At 42.7% G+C, this 20,170-nt stretch overlaps 1 protein-coding gene across 1 annotated transcript in view; it reads left to right on the top strand.

The window, feature by feature from the left end:
• Positions 1–20,170, top strand: part of LOC147226633 (uncharacterized) — a 47,377-nt gene that overhangs the window by 15,678 nt on the left and 11,529 nt on the right. Inside the window, exons 8-14 of the mRNA XM_086160399.1 lie at positions 130–495; positions 1,099–1,209; positions 2,005–2,307; positions 2,437–16,828; positions 17,402–17,479; positions 18,308–18,385; positions 19,214–19,329. Coding sequence (XP_086016525.1) covers positions 130–495; positions 1,099–1,209; positions 2,005–2,307; positions 2,437–16,828; positions 17,402–17,479; positions 18,308–18,385; positions 19,214–19,329 — 15,444 coding nt within the window. The remainder of the gene's footprint in view (positions 1–129; positions 496–1,098; positions 1,210–2,004; positions 2,308–2,436; positions 16,829–17,401; positions 17,480–18,307; positions 18,386–19,213; positions 19,330–20,170) is intronic.

Below are 20,170 nucleotides of genomic sequence, written 5' to 3'. Positions count from 1 at the left end.
CAGCTTCAAATCAGAGAAGATCAGCTGGTGAGCAAATTACTATCCCTGGACACTCTGAAATCTAAATTCAGACAACTCAATGACAAGATGCAGGAAGATATTCACAACAAAATGGTCAAACTGCAAGGAACCAATGAAGGTGTGCACCAATCATGCCGTGAACTAAATCTGAAATGTGTTGCCCTAGATCAGTTGACAGAGCAGGTCTCACATAACATCGAACTCCTTGAAAGGGAAAAAGCCAATCTCAATGACTTGCTCTCGGGTATGGCCAAGGAGGTTCAAACCTTGGAGAAGAAAAAGGCAGACTTTTTGTCACAGCAAAAAGCATTAAAAGCAGACCTGTTAAGACAGAAAGAGGATCTAGATAGAGACAAAGTGATGGTAAATAAAGAGCGCATGCAATTGAGGACAACAGAGGAAGACATCAAGACACAACACGATGACCTCAACAGGGACAAGAAACGTCTCGAAGATGAGAAACGAAGGTTGGAAGTGACCAACTCTGAGCTGAAGGAAAAGAAAGAGCAAATCGACAGTCTGTTTGATGACATACAAAATGAGAAGACCAACGTCAAACTTCTGACTGGTAGGCTTCAGACTCAAATGAATGACATGGAGAAAATCATGTCGGTACTCTCCTTGAAACAACAAGAACTCGAGTGCAAGGATGATGAAGTTGCAAGAAAAACCGAAGAACTTCAGGGGGCTTTGGACGGTCTACAAGCAGAAAGAGAGGAACTGGAGCTTTTCAGGAACAATCTTGATGATAGGAAAGCACAGCTTGACAATGCCCTGAATGGAATCACTGCAGAGAAGGATACCCTAACTATGATGAAAGAGGTCGTTCAAAAAGAGAGACAAATGCTTGACCAAGACAAGGGAGAGACAATCAAACTGGCGTCGCAGCTTCAAATCAGAGAAGATCAGCTGGTGAGCAAATTACTATCCCTGGACACTCTGAAATCTAAATTCAGACAACTCAATGACAAGATGCAGGAAGATATTCACAACAAAATGGTCAAACTGCAAGGAACCAATGAAGGTGTGCACCAATCATGCCGTGAACTAAATCTGAAATGTGTTGCCCTAGATCAGTTGACAGAGCAGGTCTCACATAACATCAAACTCTTTGAAAGCGAAAAAGAGAGTCTCAGAGATTTGCTCTCCGGCATGGTCAAGGAGGCACCAACCATGGAGACCAAAAAGGTAGCCTTTTTATCAGAGCAACCATCACTGAAAGAAGAGCTGTCAAAACAGAAAGAAGAACTAGACAGAGAGAAAGTGTTGGCAAATGAAGTGCACCTGCAATTGAAGACTATGCAGGAAGCCATCAAGACACAACACGATGAACTTAACAGAGACAAGAAACGTTTCGAAGATGAGAAACGAAGGTTGGAAGTGACCAACTCTGAGCTGAAGGAAAAGAAAGAGCAAATCGACAGTCTGTTTGATGACATACAAAATGAGAAGACCAACGTCAAACTTCTGACTGGTAGGCTTCAGACTCAAATGAATGACATGGAGAAAATCATGTCGGTACTCTCCTTGAAACAACAAGAACTCGAGTGCAAGGATGATGAAGTTGCAAGAAAAACCGAAGAACTTCAAGGGGCTATGGACGGTCTGCAAGCAGAAAGAGAGGAACTGGAGCTTTTCAGGAACAATCTTGATGATAGGAAAGCACAGCTTGACAATGCCCTGAATGGAATCACTGCAGAGAAGGATACCCTAACTATGATGAAAGAGGTCGTTCAAAAAGAGAGACAAATGCTTGACCAAGACAAGGGAGAGACAATCAAACTGGCGTCGCAGCTTCAAATCAGAGAAGATCAGCTGGTGAGCAAATTACTATCCCTGGACACTCTGAAATCTAAATTCAGACAACTCAATGACAAGATGCAGGAAGATATTCACAACAAAATGGTCAAACTGCAAGGAACCAATGAAGGTGTGCACCAATCATGCCGTGAACTAAATCTGAAATGTGTTGCCCTAGATCAGTTGACAGAGCAGGTCTCACATAACATCAAACTCTTTGAAAGCGAAAAAGAGAGTCTCAGAGATTTGCTCTCCGGCATGGTCAAGGAGGCACCAACCATGGAGACCAAAAAGGTAGCCTTTTTATCAGAGCAACCATCACTGAAAGAAGAGCTGTCAAAACAGAAAGAAGAACTAGACAGAGAGAAAGAGTTGGCAAATGAAGTGCACCTGCAATTGAAGACTATGCAGGAAGCCATCAAGACACAACACGATGAACTTAACAGAGACAAGAAACGTTTCGAAGATGAGAAACGAAGGTTGGAAGTGACCAACTCTGAGCTGAAGGAAAAGAAAGAGCAAATCGACAGTCTGTTTGATGACATACAAAATGAGAAGACCAACGTCAAACTTCTGACTGGTAGGCTTCAGACTCAAATGAATGACATGGAGAAAATCATGTCGGTACTCTCCTTGAAACAACAAGAACTCGAGTGCAAGGATGATGAAGTTGCAAGAAAAACCGAAGAACTTCAAGGGGCTATGGACGGTCTGCAAGCAGAAAGAGAGGAACTGGAGCTTTTCAGGAACAATCTTGATGATAGGAAAGCACAGCTTGACAATGCCCTGAATGGAATCACTGCAGAGAAGGATACCCTAACTATGATGAAAGAGGTCGTTCAAAAAGAGAGACAAATGCTTGACCAAGACAAGGGAGAGACAATCAAACTGGCGTCGCAGCTTCAAATCAGAGAAGATCAGCTGGTGAGCAAATTACTATCCCTGGACACTCTGAAATCTAAATTCAGACAACTCAATGACAAGATGCAGGAAGATATTCACAACAAAATGGTCAAACTGCAAGGAACCAATGAAGGTGTGCACCAATCATGCCGTGAACTAAATCTGAAATGTGTTGCCCTAGATCAGTTGACAGAGCAGGTCTCACATAACATCAAACTCTTTGAAAGCGAAAAAGAGAGTCTCAGAGATTTGCTCTCCGGCATGGTCAAGGAGGCACCAACCATGGAGACCAAAAAGGTAGCCTTTTTATCAGAGCAACCATCACTGAAAGAAGAGCTGTCAAAACAGAAAGAAGAACTAGACAGAGAGAAAGTGTTGGCAAATGAAGTGCACCTGCAATTGAAGACTATGCAGGAAGCCATCAAGACACAACACGATGAACTTAACAGAGACAAGAAACGTTTCGAAGATGAGAAACGAAGGTTGGAAGTGACCAACTCTGAGCTGAAGGAAAAGAAAGAGCAAATCGACAGTCTGTTTGATGACATACAAAATGAGAAGACCAACGTCAAACTTCTGACTGGTAGGCTTCAGACTCAAATGAATGACATGGAGAAAATCATGTCGGTACTCTCCTTGAAACAACAAGAACTCGAGTGCAAGGATGATGAAGTTGCAAGAAAAACCGAAGAACTTCAAGGGGCTATGGACGGTCTGCAAGCAGAAAGAGAGGAACTGGAGCTTTTCAGGAACAATCTTGATGATAGGAAAGCACAGCTTGACAATGCCCTGAATGGAATCACTGCAGAGAAGGATACCCTAACTATGATGAAAGAGGTCGTTCAAAAAGAGAGACAAATGCTTGACCAAGACAAGGGAGAGACAATCAAACTGGCGTCGCAGCTTCAAATCAGAGAAGATCAGCTGGTGAGCAAATTACTATCCCTGGACACTCTGAAATCTAAATTCAGACAACTCAATGACAAGATGCAGGAAGATATTCACAACAAAATGGTCAAACTGCAAGGAACCAATGAAGGTGTGCACCAATCATGCCGTGAACTAAATCTGAAATGTGTTGCCCTAGATCAGTTGACAGAGCAGGTCTCACATAACATCGAACTCCTTGAAAGGGAAAAAGCCAATCTCAATGACTTGCTCTCGGGTATGGCCAAGGAGGTTCAAACCTTGGAGAAGAAAAAGGCAGACTTTTTGTCACAGCAAAAAGCATTAAAAGCAGACCTGTTAAGACAGAAAGAGGATCTAGATAGAGACAAAGTGATGGTAAATAAAGAGCGCATGCAATTGAGGACAACAAAGGAAGACATCAAGACACAACACGATGACCTCAACAGGGACAAGAAACGTCTCGAAGATGAGAAACGAAGGTTGGAAGTGACCAACTCTGAGCTGAAGGAAAAGAAAGAGCAAATCGACAGTCTGTTTGATGACATACAAAATGAGAAGACCAACGTCAAACTTCTGACTGGTAGGCTTCAGACTCAAATGAATGACATGGAGAAAATCATGTCGGTACTCTCCTTGAAACAACAAGAACTCGAGTGCAAGGATGATGAAGTTGCAAGAAAAACCGAAGAACTTCAAGGGGCTATGGACGGTCTGCAAGCAGAAAGAGAGGAACTGGAGCTTTTCAGGAACAATCTTGATGATAGGAAAGCACAGCTTGACAATGCCCTGAATGGAATCACTGCAGAGAAGGATACCCTAACTATGATGAAAGAGGTCGTTCAAAAAGAGAGACAAATGCTTGACCAAGACAAGGGAGAGACAATCAAACTGGCGTCGCAGCTTCAAATCAGAGAAGATCAGCTGGTGAGCAAATTACTATCCCTGGACACTCTGAAATCTAAATTCAGACAACTCAATGACAAGATGCAGGAAGATATTCACAACAAAATGGTCAAACTGCAAGGAACCAATGAAGGTGTGCACCAATCATGCCGTGAACTAAATCTGAAATGTGTTGCCCTAGATCAGTTGACAGAGCAGGTCTCACATAACATCAAACTCTTTGAAAGCGAAAAAGAGAGTCTCAGAGATTTGCTCTCCGGCATGGTCAAGGAGGCACCAACCATGGAGACCAAAAAGGTAGCCTTTTTATCAGAGCAACCATCACTGAAAGAAGAGCTGTCAAAACAGAAAGAAGAACTAGACAGAGAGAAAGAGTTGGCAAATGAAGTGCACCTGCAATTGAAGACTATGCAGGAAGCCATCAAGACACAACACGATGAACTTAACAGAGACAAGAAACGTTTCGAAGATGAGAAACGAAGGTTGGAAGTGACCAACTCTGAGCTGAAGGAAAAGAAAGAGCAAATCGACAGTCTGTTTGATGACATACAAAATGAGAAGACCAACGTCAAACTTCTGACTGGTAGGCTTCAGACTCAAATGAATGACATGGAGAAAATCATGTCGGTACTCTCCTTGAAACAACAAGAACTCGAGTGCAAGGATGATGAAGTTGCAAGAAAAACCGAAGAACTTCAAGGGGCTATGGACGGTCTGCAAGCAGAAAGAGAGGAACTGGAGCTTTTCAGGAACAATCTTGATGATAGGAAAGCACAGCTTGACAATGCCCTGAATGGAATCACTGCAGAGAAGGATACCCTAACTATGATGAAAGAGGTCGTTCAAAAAGAGAGACAAATGCTTGACCAAGACAAGGGAGAGACAATCAAACTGGCGTCGCAGCTTCAAATCAGAGAAGATCAGCTGGTGAGCAAATTACTATCCCTGGACACTCTGAAATCTAAATTCAGACAACTCAATGACAAGATGCAGGAAGATATTCACAACAAAATGGTCAAACTGCAAGGAACCAATGAAGGTGTGCACCAATCATGCCGTGAACTAAATCTGAAATGTGTTGCCCTAGATCAGTTGACAGAGCAGGTCTCACATAACATCAAACTCTTTGAAAGCGAAAAAGAGAGTCTCAGAGATTTGCTCTCCGGCATGGTCAAGGAGGCACCAACCATGGAGACCAAAAAGGTAGCCTTTTTATCAGAGCAACCATCACTGAAAGAAGAGCTGTCAAAACAGAAAGAAGAACTAGACAGAGAGAAAGTGTTGGCAAATGAAGTGCACCTGCAATTGAAGACTATGCAGGAAGCCATCAAGACACAACACGATGAACTTAACAGAGACAAGAAACGTTTCGAAGATGAGAAACGAAGGTTGGAAGTGACCAACTCTGAGCTGAAGGAAAAGAAAGAGCAAATCGACAGTCTGTTTGATGACATACAAAATGAGAAGACCAACGTCAAACTTCTGACTGGTAGGCTTCAGACTCAAATGAATGACATGGAGAAAATCATGTCGGTACTCTCCTTGAAACAACAAGAACTCGAGTGCAAGGATGATGAAGTTGCAAGAAAAACCGAAGAACTTCAAGGGGCTATGGACGGTCTGCAAGCAGAAAGAGAGGAACTGGAGCTTTTCAGGAACAATCTTGATGATAGGAAAGCACAGCTTGACAATGCCCTGAATGGAATCACTGCAGAGAAGGATACCCTAACTATGATGAAAGAGGTCGTTCAAAAAGAGAGACAAATGCTTGACCAAGACAAGGGAGAGACAATCAAACTGGCGTCGCAGCTTCAAATCAGAGAAGATCAGCTGGTGAGCAAATTACTATCCCTGGACACTCTGAAATCTAAATTCAGACAACTCAATGACAAGATGCAGGAAGATATTCACAACAAAATGGTCAAACTGCAAGGAACCAATGAAGGTGTGCACCAATCATGCCGTGAACTAAATCTGAAATGTGTTGCCCTAGATCAGTTGACAGAGCAGGTCTCACATAACATCAAACTCTTTGAAAGCGAAAAAGAGAGTCTCAGAGATTTGCTCTCCGGCATGGTCAAGGAGGCACCAACCATGGAGACCAAAAAGGTAGCCTTTTTATCAGAGCAACCATCACTGAAAGAAGAGCTGTCAAAACAGAAAGAAGAACTAGACAGAGAGAAAGAGTTGGCAAATGAAGTGCACCTGCAATTGAAGACTATGCAGGAAGCCATCAAGACACAACACGATGAACTTAACAGAGACAAGAAACGTTTCGAAGATGAGAAACGAAGGTTGGAAGTGACCAACTCTGAGCTGAAGGAAAAGAAAGAGCAAATCGACAGTCTGTTTGATGACATACAAAATGAGAAGACCAACGTCAAACTTCTGACTGGTAGGCTTCAGACTCAAATGAATGACATGGAGAAAATCATGTCGGTACTCTCCTTGAAACAACAAGAACTCGAGTGCAAGGATGATGAAGTTGCAAGAAAAACCGAAGAACTTCAAGGGGCTATGGACGGTCTGCAAGCAGAAAGAGAGGAACTGGAGCTTTTCAGGAACAATCTTGATGATAGGAAAGCACAGCTTGACAATGCCCTGAATGGAATCACTGCAGAGAAGGATACCCTAACTATGATGAAAGAGGTCGTTCAAAAAGAGAGACAAATGCTTGACCAAGACAAGGGAGAGACAATCAAACTGGCGTCGCAGCTTCAAATCAGAGAAGATCAGCTGGTGAGCAAATTACTATCCCTGGACACTCTGAAATCTAAATTCAGACAACTCAATGACAAGATGCAGGAAGATATTCACAACAAAATGGTCAAACTGCAAGGAACCAATGAAGGTGTGCACCAATCATGCCGTGAACTAAATCTGAAATGTGTTGCCCTAGATCAGTTGACAGAGCAGGTCTCACATAACATCGAACTCCTTGAAAGGGAAAAAGCCAATCTCAATGACTTGCTCTCGGGTATGGCCAAGGAGGTTCAAACCTTGGAGAAGAAAAAGGCAGACTTTTTGTCACAGCAAAAAGCATTAAAAGCAGACCTGTTAAGACAGAAAGAGGATCTAGATAGAGACAAAGTGATGGTAAATAAAGAGCGCATGCAATTGAGGACAACAAAGGAAGACATCAAGACACAACACGATGACCTCAACAGGGACAAGAAACGTCTCGAAGATGAGAAACGAAGGTTGGAAGTGACCAACTCTGAGCTGAAGGAAAAGAAAGAGCAAATCGACAGTCTGTTTGATGACATACAAAATGAGAAGACCAACGTCAAACTTCTGACTGGTAGGCTTCAGACTCAAATGAATGACATGGAGAAAATCATGTCGGTACTCTCCTTGAAACAACAAGAACTCGAGTGCAAGGATGATGAAGTTGCAAGAAAAACCGAAGAACTTCAAGGGGCTATGGACGGTCTGCAAGCAGAAAGAGAGGAACTGGAGCTTTTCAGGAACAATCTTGATGATAGGAAAGCACAGCTTGACAATGCCCTGAATGGAATCACTGCAGAGAAGGATACCCTAACTATGATGAAAGAGGTCGTTCAAAAAGAGAGACAAATGCTTGACCAAGACAAGGGAGAGACAATCAAACTGGCGTCGCAGCTTCAAATCAGAGAAGATCAGCTGGTGAGCAAATTACTATCCCTGGACACTCTGAAATCTAAATTCAGACAACTCAATGACAAGATGCAGGAAGATATTCACAACAAAATGGTCAAACTGCAAGGAACCAATGAAGGTGTGCACCAATCATGCCGTGAACTAAATCTGAAATGTGTTGCCCTAGATCAGTTGACAGAGCAGGTCTCACATAACATCAAACTCTTTGAAAGCGAAAAAGAGAGTCTCAGAGATTTGCTCTCCGGCATGGTCAAGGAGGCACCAACCATGGAGACCAAAAAGGTAGCCTTTTTATCAGAGCAACCATCACTGAAAGAAGAGCTGTCAAAACAGAAAGAAGAACTAGACAGAGAGAAAGAGTTGGCAAATGAAGTGCACCTGCAATTGAAGACTATGCAGGAAGCCATCAAGACACAACACGATGAACTTAACAGAGACAAGAAACGTTTCGAAGATGAGAAACGAAGGTTGGAAGTGACCAACTCTGAGCTGAAGGAAAAGAAAGAGCAAATCGACAGTCTGTTTGATGACATACAAAATGAGAAGACCAACGTCAAACTTCTGACTGGTAGGCTTCAGACTCAAATGAATGACATGGAGAAAATCATGTCGGTACTCTCCTTGAAACAACAAGAACTCGAGTGCAAGGATGATGAAGTTGCAAGAAAAACCGAAGAACTTCAAGGGGCTATGGACGGTCTGCAAGCAGAAAGAGAGGAACTGGAGCTTTTCAGGAACAATCTTGATGATAGGAAAGCACAGCTTGACAATGCCCTGAATGGAATCACTGCAGAGAAGGATACCCTAACTATGATGAAAGAGGTCGTTCAAAAAGAGAGACAAATGCTTGACCAAGACAAGGGAGAGACAATCAAACTGGCGTCGCAGCTTCAAATCAGAGAAGATCAGCTGGTGAGCAAATTACTATCCCTGGACACTCTGAAATCTAAATTCAGACAACTCAATGACAAGATGCAGGAAGATATTCACAACAAAATGGTCAAACTGCAAGGAACCAATGAAGGTGTGCACCAATCATGCCGTGAACTAAATCTGAAATGTGTTGCCCTAGATCAGTTGACAGAGCAGGTCTCACATAACATCGAACTCCTTGAAAGGGAAAAAGCCAATCTCAATGACTTGCTCTCGGGTATGGCCAAGGAGGTTCAAACCTTGGAGAAGAAAAAGGCAGACTTTTTGTCACAGCAAAAAGCATTAAAAGCAGACCTGTTAAGACAGAAAGAGGATCTAGATAGAGACAAAGTGATGGTAAATAAAGAGCGCATGCAATTGAGGACAACAAAGGAAGACATCAAGACACAACACGATGACCTCAACAGGGACAAGAAACGTCTCGAAGATGAGAAACGAAGGTTGGAAGTGACCAACTCTGAGCTGAAGGAAAAGAAAGAGCAAATCGACAGTCTGTTTGATGACATACAAAATGAGAAGACCAACGTCAAACTTCTGACTGGTAGGCTTCAGACTCAAATGAATGACATGGAGAAAATCATGTCGGTACTCTCCTTGAAACAACAAGAACTCGAGTGCAAGGATGATGAAGTTGCAAGAAAAACCGAAGAACTTCAAGGGGCTATGGACGGTCTGCAAGCAGAAAGAGAGGAACTGGAGCTTTTCAGGAACAATCTTGATGATAGGAAAGCACAGCTTGACAATGCCCTGAATGGAATCACTGCAGAGAAGGATACCCTAACTATGATGAAAGAGGTCGTTCAAAAAGAGAGACAAATGCTTGACCAAGACAAGGGAGAGACAATCAAACTGGCGTCGCAGCTTCAAATCAGAGAAGATCAGCTGGTGAGCAAATTACTATCCCTGGACACTCTGAAATCTAAATTCAGACAACTCAATGACAAGATGCAGGAAGATATTCACAACAAAATGGTCAAACTGCAAGGAACCAATGAAGGTGTGCACCAATCATGCCGTGAACTAAATCTGAAATGTGTTGCCCTAGATCAGTTGACAGAGCAGGTCTCACATAACATCAAACTCTTTGAAAGCGAAAAAGAGAGTCTCAGAGATTTGCTCTCCGGCATGGTCAAGGAGGCACCAACCATGGAGACCAAAAAGGTAGCCTTTTTATCAGAGCAACCATCACTGAAAGAAGAGCTGTCAAAACAGAAAGAAGAACTAGACAGAGAGAAAGAGTTGGCAAATGAAGTGCACCTGCAATTGAAGACTATGCAGGAAGCCATCAAGACACAACACGATGAACTTAACAGAGACAAGAAACGTTTCGAAGATGAGAAACGAAGGTTGGAAGTGACCAACTCTGAGCTGAAGGAAAAGAAAGAGCAAATCGACAGTCTGTTTGATGACATACAAAATGAGAAGACCAACGTCAAACTTCTGACTGGTAGGCTTCAGACTCAAATGAATGACATGGAGAAAATCATGTCGGTACTCTCCTTGAAACAACAAGAACTCGAGTGCAAGGATGATGAAGTTGCAAGAAAAACCGAAGAACTTCAAGGGGCTATGGACGGTCTGCAAGCAGAAAGAGAGGAACTGGAGCTTTTCAGGAACAATCTTGATGATAGGAAAGCACAGCTTGACAATGCCCTGAATGGAATCACTGCAGAGAAGGATACCCTAACTATGATGAAAGAGGTCGTTCAAAAAGAGAGACAAATGCTTGACCAAGACAAGGGAGAGACAATCAAACTGGCGTCGCAGCTTCAAATCAGAGAAGATCAGCTGGTGAGCAAATTACTATCCCTGGACACTCTGAAATCTAAATTCAGACAACTCAATGACAAGATGCAGGAAGATATTCACAACAAAATGGTCAAACTGCAAGGAACCAATGAAGGTGTGCACCAATCATGCCGTGAACTAAATCTGAAATGTGTTGCCCTAGATCAGTTGACAGAGCAGGTCTCACATAACATCAAACTCTTTGAAAGCGAAAAAGAGAGTCTCAGAGATTTGCTCTCCGGCATGGTCAAGGAGGCACCAACCATGGAGACCAAAAAGGTAGCCTTTTTATCAGAGCAACCATCACTGAAAGAAGAGCTGTCAAAACAGAAAGAAGAACTAGACAGAGAGAAAGAGTTGGCAAATGAAGTGCACCTGCAATTGAAGACTATGCAGGAAGCCATCAAGACACAACACGATGAACTTAACAGAGACAAGAAACGTTTCGAAGATGAGAAACGAAGGTTGGAAGTGACCAACTCTGAGCTGAAGGAAAAGAAAGAGCAAATCGACAGTCTGTTTGATGACATACAAAATGAGAAGACCAACGTCAAACTTCTGACTGGTAGGCTTCAGACTCAAATGAATGACATGGAGAAAATCATGTCGGTACTCTCCTTGAAACAACAAGAACTCGAGTGCAAGGATGATGAAGTTGCAAGAAAAACCGAAGAACTTCAAGGGGCTATGGACGGTCTGCAAGCAGAAAGAGAGGAACTGGAGCTTTTCAGGAACAATCTTGATGATAGGAAAGCACAGCTTGACAATGCCCTGAATGGAATCACTGCAGAGAAGGATACCCTAACTATGATGAAAGAGGTCGTTCAAAAAGAGAGACAAATGCTTGACCAAGACAAGGGAGAGACAATCAAACTGGCGTCGCAGCTTCAAATCAGAGAAGATCAGCTGGTGAGCAAATTACTATCCCTGGACACTCTGAAATCTAAATTCAGACAACTCAATGACAAGATGCAGGAAGATATTCACAACAAAATGGTCAAACTGCAAGGAACCAATGAAGGTGTGCACCAATCATGCCGTGAACTAAATCTGAAATGTGTTGCCCTAGATCAGTTGACAGAGCAGGTCTCACATAACATCAAACTCCTTGAAAGGGAAAAAGCCAATCTCAATGACTTGCTCTCGGGTATGGCCAAGGAGGTTCAAACCTTGGAGAAGAAAAAGGCAGACTTTTTGTCACAGCAAAAAGCATTAAAAGCAGACCTGTTAAGACAGAAAGAGGATCTAGATAGAGACAAAGTGATGGTAAATAAAGAGCGCATGCAATTGAGGACAACAAAGGAAGACATCAAGACACAACACGATGACCTCAACAGGGACAAGAAACGTCTCGAAGATGAGAAACGAAGGTTGGAAGTGACCAACTCTGAGCTGAAGGAAAAGAAAGAGCAAATCGACAGTCTGTTTGATGACATACAAAATGAGAAGACCAACGTCAAACTTCTGACTGGTAGGCTTCAGACTCAAATGAATGACATGGAGAAAATCATGTCGGTACTCTCCTTGAAACAACAAGAACTCGAGTGCAAGGATGATGAAGTTGCAAGAAAAACCGAAGAACTTCAAGGGGCTATGGACGGTCTGCAAGCAGAAAGAGAGGAACTGGAGCTTTTCAGGAACAATCTTGATGATAGGAAAGCACAGCTTGACAATGCCCTGAATGGAATCACTGCAGAGAAGGATACCCTAACTATGATGAAAGAGGTCGTTCAAAAAGAGAGACAAATGCTTGACCAAGACAAGGGAGAGACAATCAAACTGGCGTCGCAGCTTCAAATCAGAGAAGATCAGCTGGTGAGCAAATTACTATCCCTGGACACTCTGAAATCTAAATTCAGACAACTCAATGACAAGATGCAGGAAGATATTCACAACAAAATGGTCAAACTGCAAGGAACCAATGAAGGTGTGCACCAATCATGCCGTGAACTAAATCTGAAATGTGTTGCCCTTGATCAGCTGACAGAGCAGGTCTCACATAACATCAAACTCTTTGAAAGCGAAAAAGAGAGTCTCAGAGATTTGCTCTCCGGCATGGTCAAGGAGGCACCAACCATGGAGACCAAAAAGGTAGCCTTTTTATCAGAGCAACCATCACTGAAAGAAGAGCTGTCAAAACAGAAAGAAGAACTAGACAGAGAGAAAGAGTTGGCAAATGAAGTGCACCTGCAATTGAAGACTATGCAGGAAGCCATCAAGACACAACACGATGAACTTAACAGAGACAAGAAACGTTTCGAAGATGAGAAACGAAGGTTGGAAGTGACCAACTCTGAGCTGAAGGAAAAGAAAGAGCAAATCGACAGTCTGTTTGATGACATACAAAATGAGAAGACCAACGTCAAACTTCTGACTGGTAGGCTTCAGACTCAAATGAATGACATGGAGAAAATCATGTCGGTACTCTCCTTGAAACAACAAGAACTCGAGTGCAAGGATGATGAAGTTGCAAGAAAAACCGAAGAACTTCAAGGGGCTATGGACGGTCTGCAAGCAGAAAGAGAGGAACTGGAGCTTTTCAGGAACAATCTTGATGATAGGAAAGCACAGCTTGACAATGCCCTGAATGGAATCACTGCAGAGAAGGATACCCTAACTATGATGAAAGAGGTCGTTCAAAAAGAGAGACAAATGCTTGACCAAGACAAGGGAGAGACAATCAAACTGGCGTCGCAGCTTCAAATCAGAGAAGATCAGCTGGTGAGCAAATTACTATCCCTGGACACTCTGAAATCTAAATTCAGACAACTCAATGACAAGATGCAGGAAGATATTCACAACAAAATGGTCAAACTGCAAGGAACCAATGAAGGTGTGCACCAATCATGCCGTGAACTAAATCTGAAATGTGTTGCCCTAGATCAGTTGACAGAGCAGGTCTCACATAACATCGAACTCCTTGAAAGGGAAAAAGCCAATCTCAATGACTTGCTCTCGGGTATGGCCAAGGAGGTTCAAACCTTGGAGAAGAAAAAGGCAGACTTTTTGTCACAGCAAAAAGCATTAAAAGCAGACCTGTTAAGACAGAAAGAGGATCTAGATAGAGACAAAGTGATGGTAAATAAAGAGCGCATGCAATTGAGGACAACAAAGGAAGACATCAAGACACAACACGATGACCTCAACAGGGACAAGAAACGTCTCGAAGATGAGAAACGAAGGTTGGAAGTGACCAACTCTGAGCTGAAGGAAAAGAAAGAGCAAATCGACAGTCTGTTTGATGACATACAAAATGAGAAGACCAACGTCAAACTTCTGACTGGTAGGCTTCAGACTCAAATGAATGACATGGAGAAAATCATGTCGGTACTCTCCTTGAAACAACAAGAACTGGAGTGCAAGGATGATGAAGTTGCAAGAAAAACCGAAGAACTTCAAGGGGCTATGGACGGTCTACAAGCAGAAAGAGAGGAACTGGAGCTTTTCAGGAACAATCTTGATGATAGGAAAGCACAGCTTGACAATGCCCTGAATGGAATCACTGCAGAGAAGGATACCCTAACTATGATGAAAGAGGTCGTTCAAAAAGAGAGACAAATGCTTGACCAAGACAAGGGAGAGACAATCAAACTGGCGTCGCAGCTTCAAATCAGAGAAGATCAGCTGGTGAGCAAATTACTATCCCTGGACACTCTGAAATCTAAATTCAGACAACTCAATGACAAGATGCAGGAAGATATTCACAACAAAATGGTCAAACTGCAAGGAACCAATGAAGGTGTGCACCAATCATGCCGTGAACTAAATCTGAAATGTGTTGCCCTAGATCAGTTGACAGAGCAGGTCTCACATAACATCAAATTCCTTGAAAGGGAAAAAGCCAATCTCAATGACTTGCTCTCGGGTATGGCCAAGGAGGTTCAAACCTTGGAGAAGAAAAAGGCAGACTTTTTGTCACAGCAAAAAGCATTAAAAGCAGACCTGTTAAGACAGAAAGAGGATCTAGATAGAGACAAAGTGATGGTAAATAAAGAGCGCATGCAATTGAGGACAACAAAGGAAGACATCAAGACACAACACGATGACCTCAACAGGGACAAGAAACGTCTCGAAGATGAGAAACGAAGGTTGGAAGTGACCAACTCTGAGCTGAAGGAAAAGAAAGAGCAAATCGACAGTCTGTTTGATGACATACAAAATGAGAAGACCAACGTCAAACTTCTGACTGGTAGGCTTCAGACTCAAATGAATGACATGGAGAAAATCATGTCGGTACTCTCCTTGAAACAACAAGAACTCGAGTGCAAGGATGATGAAGTTGCAAGAAAAACCGAAGAACTTCAAGGGGCTATGGACGGTCTGCAAGCAGAAAGAGAGGAACTGGAGCTTTTCAGGAACAATCTTGATGATAGGAAAGCACAGCTTGACAATGCCCTGAATGGAATCACTGCAGAGAAGGATACCCTAACTATGATGAAAGAGGTCGTTCAAAAAGAGAGACAAATGCTTGACCAAGACAAGGGAGAGACAATCAAACTGGCGTCGCAGCTTCAAATCAGAGAAGATCAGCTGGTGAGCAAATTACTATCCCTGGACACTCTGAAATCTAAATTCAGACAACTCAATGACAAGATGCAGGAAGATATTCACAACAAAATGGTCAAACTGCAAGGAACCAATGAAGGTGTGCACCAATCATGCCGTGAACTAAATCTGAAATGTGTTGCCCTAGATCAGTTGACAGAGCAGGTCTCACATAACATCAAACTCTTTGAAAGCGAAAAAGAGAGTCTCAGAGATTTGCTCTCCGGCATGGTCAAGGAGGCACCAACCATGGAGACCAAAAAGGTAGCCTTTTTATCAGAGCAACCATCACTGAAAGAAGAGCTGTCAAAACAGAAAGAAGAACTAGACAGAGAGAAAGAGTTGGCAAATGAAGTGCACCTGCAATTGAAGACTATGCAGGAAGCCATCAAGACACAACACGATGAACTTAACAGAGACAAGAAACGTTTCGAAGATGAGAAACGAAGGTTGGAAGTGACCAACTCTGAGCTGAAGGAAAAGAAAGAGCAAATCGACAGTCTGTTTGATGACATACAAAATGAGAAGACCAACGTCAAACTTCTGACTGGTAGGCTTCAGACTCAAATGAATGACATGGAGAAAATCATGTCGGTACTCTCCTTGAAACAACAAGAACTCGAGTGCAAGGATGATGAAGTTGCAAGAAAAACCGAAGAACTTCAAGGGGCTATGGACGGTCTGCAAGCAGAAAGAGAGGAACTGGAGCTTTTCAGGAACAATCTTGATGATAGGAAAGCACAGCTTGACAATGCCCTGAATGGAATCACTGCAGAGAAGGATACCCTAACTATGATGAAAGAGGTCGTTCAAAAAGAGAGACAAATGCTTGACCAAGACAAGGGAGAGACAATCAAACTGGCGTCGCAGCTTCAAATCAGAGAAGATCAGCTGGTGAGCAAATTACTATCCCTGGACACTCTGAAATCTAAATTCAGACAACTCAATGACAAGATGCAGGAAGATATTCACAACAAAATGGTCAAACTGCAAGGAACCAATGAAGGTGTGCACCAATCATGCCGTGAACTAAATCTGAAATGTGTTGCCCTAGATCAGTTGACAGAGCAGGTCTCACATAACATCGAACTCCTTGAAAGGGAAAAAGCCAATCTCAATGACTTGCTCTCGGGTATGGCCAAGGAGGTTCAAACCTTGGAGAAGAAAAAGGCAGACTTTTTGTCACAGCAAAAAGCATTAAAAGCAGACCTGTTAAGACAGAAAGAGGATCTAGACAGAGACAAAGTGATGGTAAATAAAGAGCGCATGCAATTGAGGACAACAAAGGAAGACATCAAGACACAACACGATGACCTCAACAGGGACAAGAAACGTCTCGAAGATGAGAAACGAAGGTTGGAAGTGACCAACTCTGAGCTGAAGGAAAAGAAAGAGCAAATCGACAGTCTGTTTGATGACATACAAAATGAGAAGACCAACGTCAAACTTCTGACTGGTAGGCTTCAGACTCAAATGAATGACATGGAGAAAATCATGTCGGTACTCTCCTTGAAACAACAAGAACTGGAGTGCAAGGATGATGAAGTTGCAAGAAAAACCGAAGAACTTCAAGGGGCTATGGACGGTCTACAAGCAGAAAGAGAGGAACTGGAGCTTTTCAGGAACAATCTTGATGATAGGAAAGCACAGCTTGACAATGCCCTGAATGGAATCACTGCAGAGAAGGATACCCTAACTATGATGAAAGAGGTCGTTCAAAAAGAGAGACAAATGCTTGACCAAGACAAGGGAGAGACAATCAAACTGGCGTCGCAGCTTCAAATCAGAGAAGATCAGCTGGTGAGCAAATTACTATCCCTGGACACTCTGAAATCTAAATTCAGACAACTCAATGACAAGATGCAGGAAGATATTCACAACAAAATGGTCAAACTGCAAGGAACCAATGAAGGTGTGCACCAATCATGCCGTGAACTAAATCTGAAATGTGTTGCCCTAGATCAGTTGACAGAGCAGGTCTCACATAACATCGAACTCCTTGAAAGGGAAAAAGCCAATCTCAATGACTTGCTCTCGGGTATGGCCAAGGAGGTTCAAACCTTGGAGAAGAAAAAGGCAGACTTTTTGTCACAGCAAAAAGCATTAAAAGCAGACCTGTTAAGACAGAAAGAGGATCTAGATAGAGACAAAGTGATGGTAAATAAAGAGCGCATGCAATTGAGGACAACAAAGGAAGACATCAAGACACAACACGATGACCTCAACAGGGACAAGAAACGTCTCGAAGATGAGAAACGAAGGTTGGAAGTGACCAACTCTGAGCTGAAGGAAAAGAAAGAGCAAATCGACAGTCTGTTTGATGACATACAAAATGAGAAGACCAACGTCAAACTTCTGACTGGTAGGCTTCAGACTCAAATGAATGACATGGAGAAAATCATGTCGGTACTCTCCTTGAAACAACAAGAACTGGAGTGCAAGGATGATGAAGTTGCAAGAAAAACCGAAGAACTTCAAGGGGCTATGGACGGTCTACAAGCAGAAAGAGAGGAACTGGAGCTTTTCAGGAACAATCTTGATGATAGGAAAGCACAGCTTGACAATGCCCTGAATGGAATCACTGCAGAGAAGGATACCCTAACTATGATGAAAGAGGTCGTTCAAAAAGAGAGACAAATGCTTGACCAAGACAAGGGAGAGACAATCAAACTGGCGTCGCAGCTTCAAATCAGAGAAGATCAGCTGGTGAGCAAATTACTATCCCTGGACACTCTGAAATCTAAATTCAGACAACTCAATGACAAGATGCAGGAAGATATTCACAACAAAATGGTCAAACTGCAAGGAACCAATGAAGGTGTGCACCAATCATGCCGTGAACTAAATCTGAAATGTGTTGCCCTAGATCAGTTGACAGAGCAGGTCTCACATAACATCAAATTCCTTGAAAGGGAAAAAGCCAATCTCAATGACTTGCTCTCGGGTATGGCCAAGGAGGTTCAAACCTTGGAGAAGAAAAAGGCAGACTTTTTGTCACAGCAAAAAGCATTAAAAGCAGACCTGTTAAGACAGAAAGAGGATCTAGATAGAGACAAAGTGATGGTAAATAAAGAGCGCATGCAATTGAGGACAACAAAGGAAGACATCAAGACACAACACGATGACCTCAACAGGGACAAGAAACGTCTCGAAGATGAGAAACGAAGGTTGGAAGTGACCAACTCTGAGCTGAAGGAAAAGAAAGAGCAAATCGACAGTCTGTTTGATGACATACAAAATGAGAAGACCAACGTCAAACTTCTGACTGGTAGGCTTCAGACTCAAATGAATGACATGGAGAAAATCATGTCGGTACTCTCCTTGAAACAACAAGAACTCGAGTGCAAGGATGATGAAGTTGCAAGAAAAACCGAAGAACTTCAAGGGGCTATGGACGGTCTGCAAGCAGAAAGAGAGGAACTGGAGCTTTTCAGGAACAATCTTGATGATAGGAAAGCACAGCTTGACAATGCCCTGAATGGAATCACTGCAGAGAAGGATACCCTAACTATGATGAAAGAGGTCGTTCAAAAAGAGAGACAAATGCTTGACCAAGACAAGGGAGAGACAATCAAACTGGCGTCGCAGCTTCAAATCAGAGAAGATCAGCTGGTGAGCAAATTACTATCCCTGGACACTCTGAAATCTAAATTCAGACAACTCAATGACAAGATGCAGGAAGATATTCACAACAAAATGGTCAAACTGCAAGGAACCAATGAAGGTGTGCACCAATCATGCCGTGAACTAAATCTGAAATGTGTTGCCCTAGATCAGTTGACAGAGCAGGTCTCACATAACATCAAACTCTTTGAAAGCGAAAAAGAGAGTCTCAGAGATTTGCTCTCCGGCATGGTCAAGGAGGCACCAACCATGGAGACCAAAAAGGTAGCCTTTTTATCAGAGCAACCATCACTGAAAGAAGAGCTGTCAAAACAGAAAGAAGAACTAGACAGAGAGAAAGAGTTGGCAAATGAAGTGCACCTGCAATTGAAGACTATGCAGGAAGCCATCAAGACACAACACGATGAACTTAAAAGAGACAAGAAACGTTTCGAAGATGAGAAACGAAGGTTGGAAGTGACCAACTCTGAGCTGAAGGAAAAGAAAGAGCAAATCGACAGTCTGTTTGATGACATACAAAATGAGAAGACCAACGTCAAACTTCTGACTGGTAGGCTTCAGACTCAAATGAATGACATGGAGAAAATCATGTCGGTACTCTCCTTGAAACAACAAGAACTCGAGTGCAAGGATGATGAAGTTGCAAGAAAAACCGAAGAACTTCAAGGGGCTATGGACGGTCTACAAGCAGAAAGAGAGGAACTGGAGCTTTTCAGGAACAATCTTGATGATAGGAAAGCACAGCTTGACAATGCCCTGAATGGAATCACTGCAGAGAAGGATACCCTAACTATGATGAAAGAGGTCGTTCAAAAAGAGAGACAAATGCTTGACCAAGACAAGGGAGAGACAATCAAACTGGCGTCGCAGCTTCAAATTAGAGAAGATCAGCTGGTGAGCAAATTACTATCCCTGGACACTCTGAAATCTAAATTCAGACAACTCAATGACAAGATGCAGGAAGATATTCACAACAAAATGGTCAAACTGCAAGGAACCAATGAAGGTGTGCACCAATCATGCCGTGAACTAAATCTGAAATGTGTTGCCCTAGATCAGTTGACAGAGCAGGTCTCACATAACATCAAACTCCTTGAAAGGGAAA

Source organism: Fistularia commersonii, chromosome 15 (assembly GCF_037954325.1).
Source record: "Fistularia commersonii isolate RoL2024-O1a breed Wild chromosome 15, RoL_Fcom_v1.0, whole genome shotgun sequence".
Classification (NCBI taxonomy): domain Eukaryota; kingdom Metazoa; phylum Chordata; class Actinopteri; order Syngnathiformes; family Fistulariidae; genus Fistularia; species Fistularia commersonii.
This window is presented reverse-complemented; position numbering and strand designations above follow the sequence as displayed.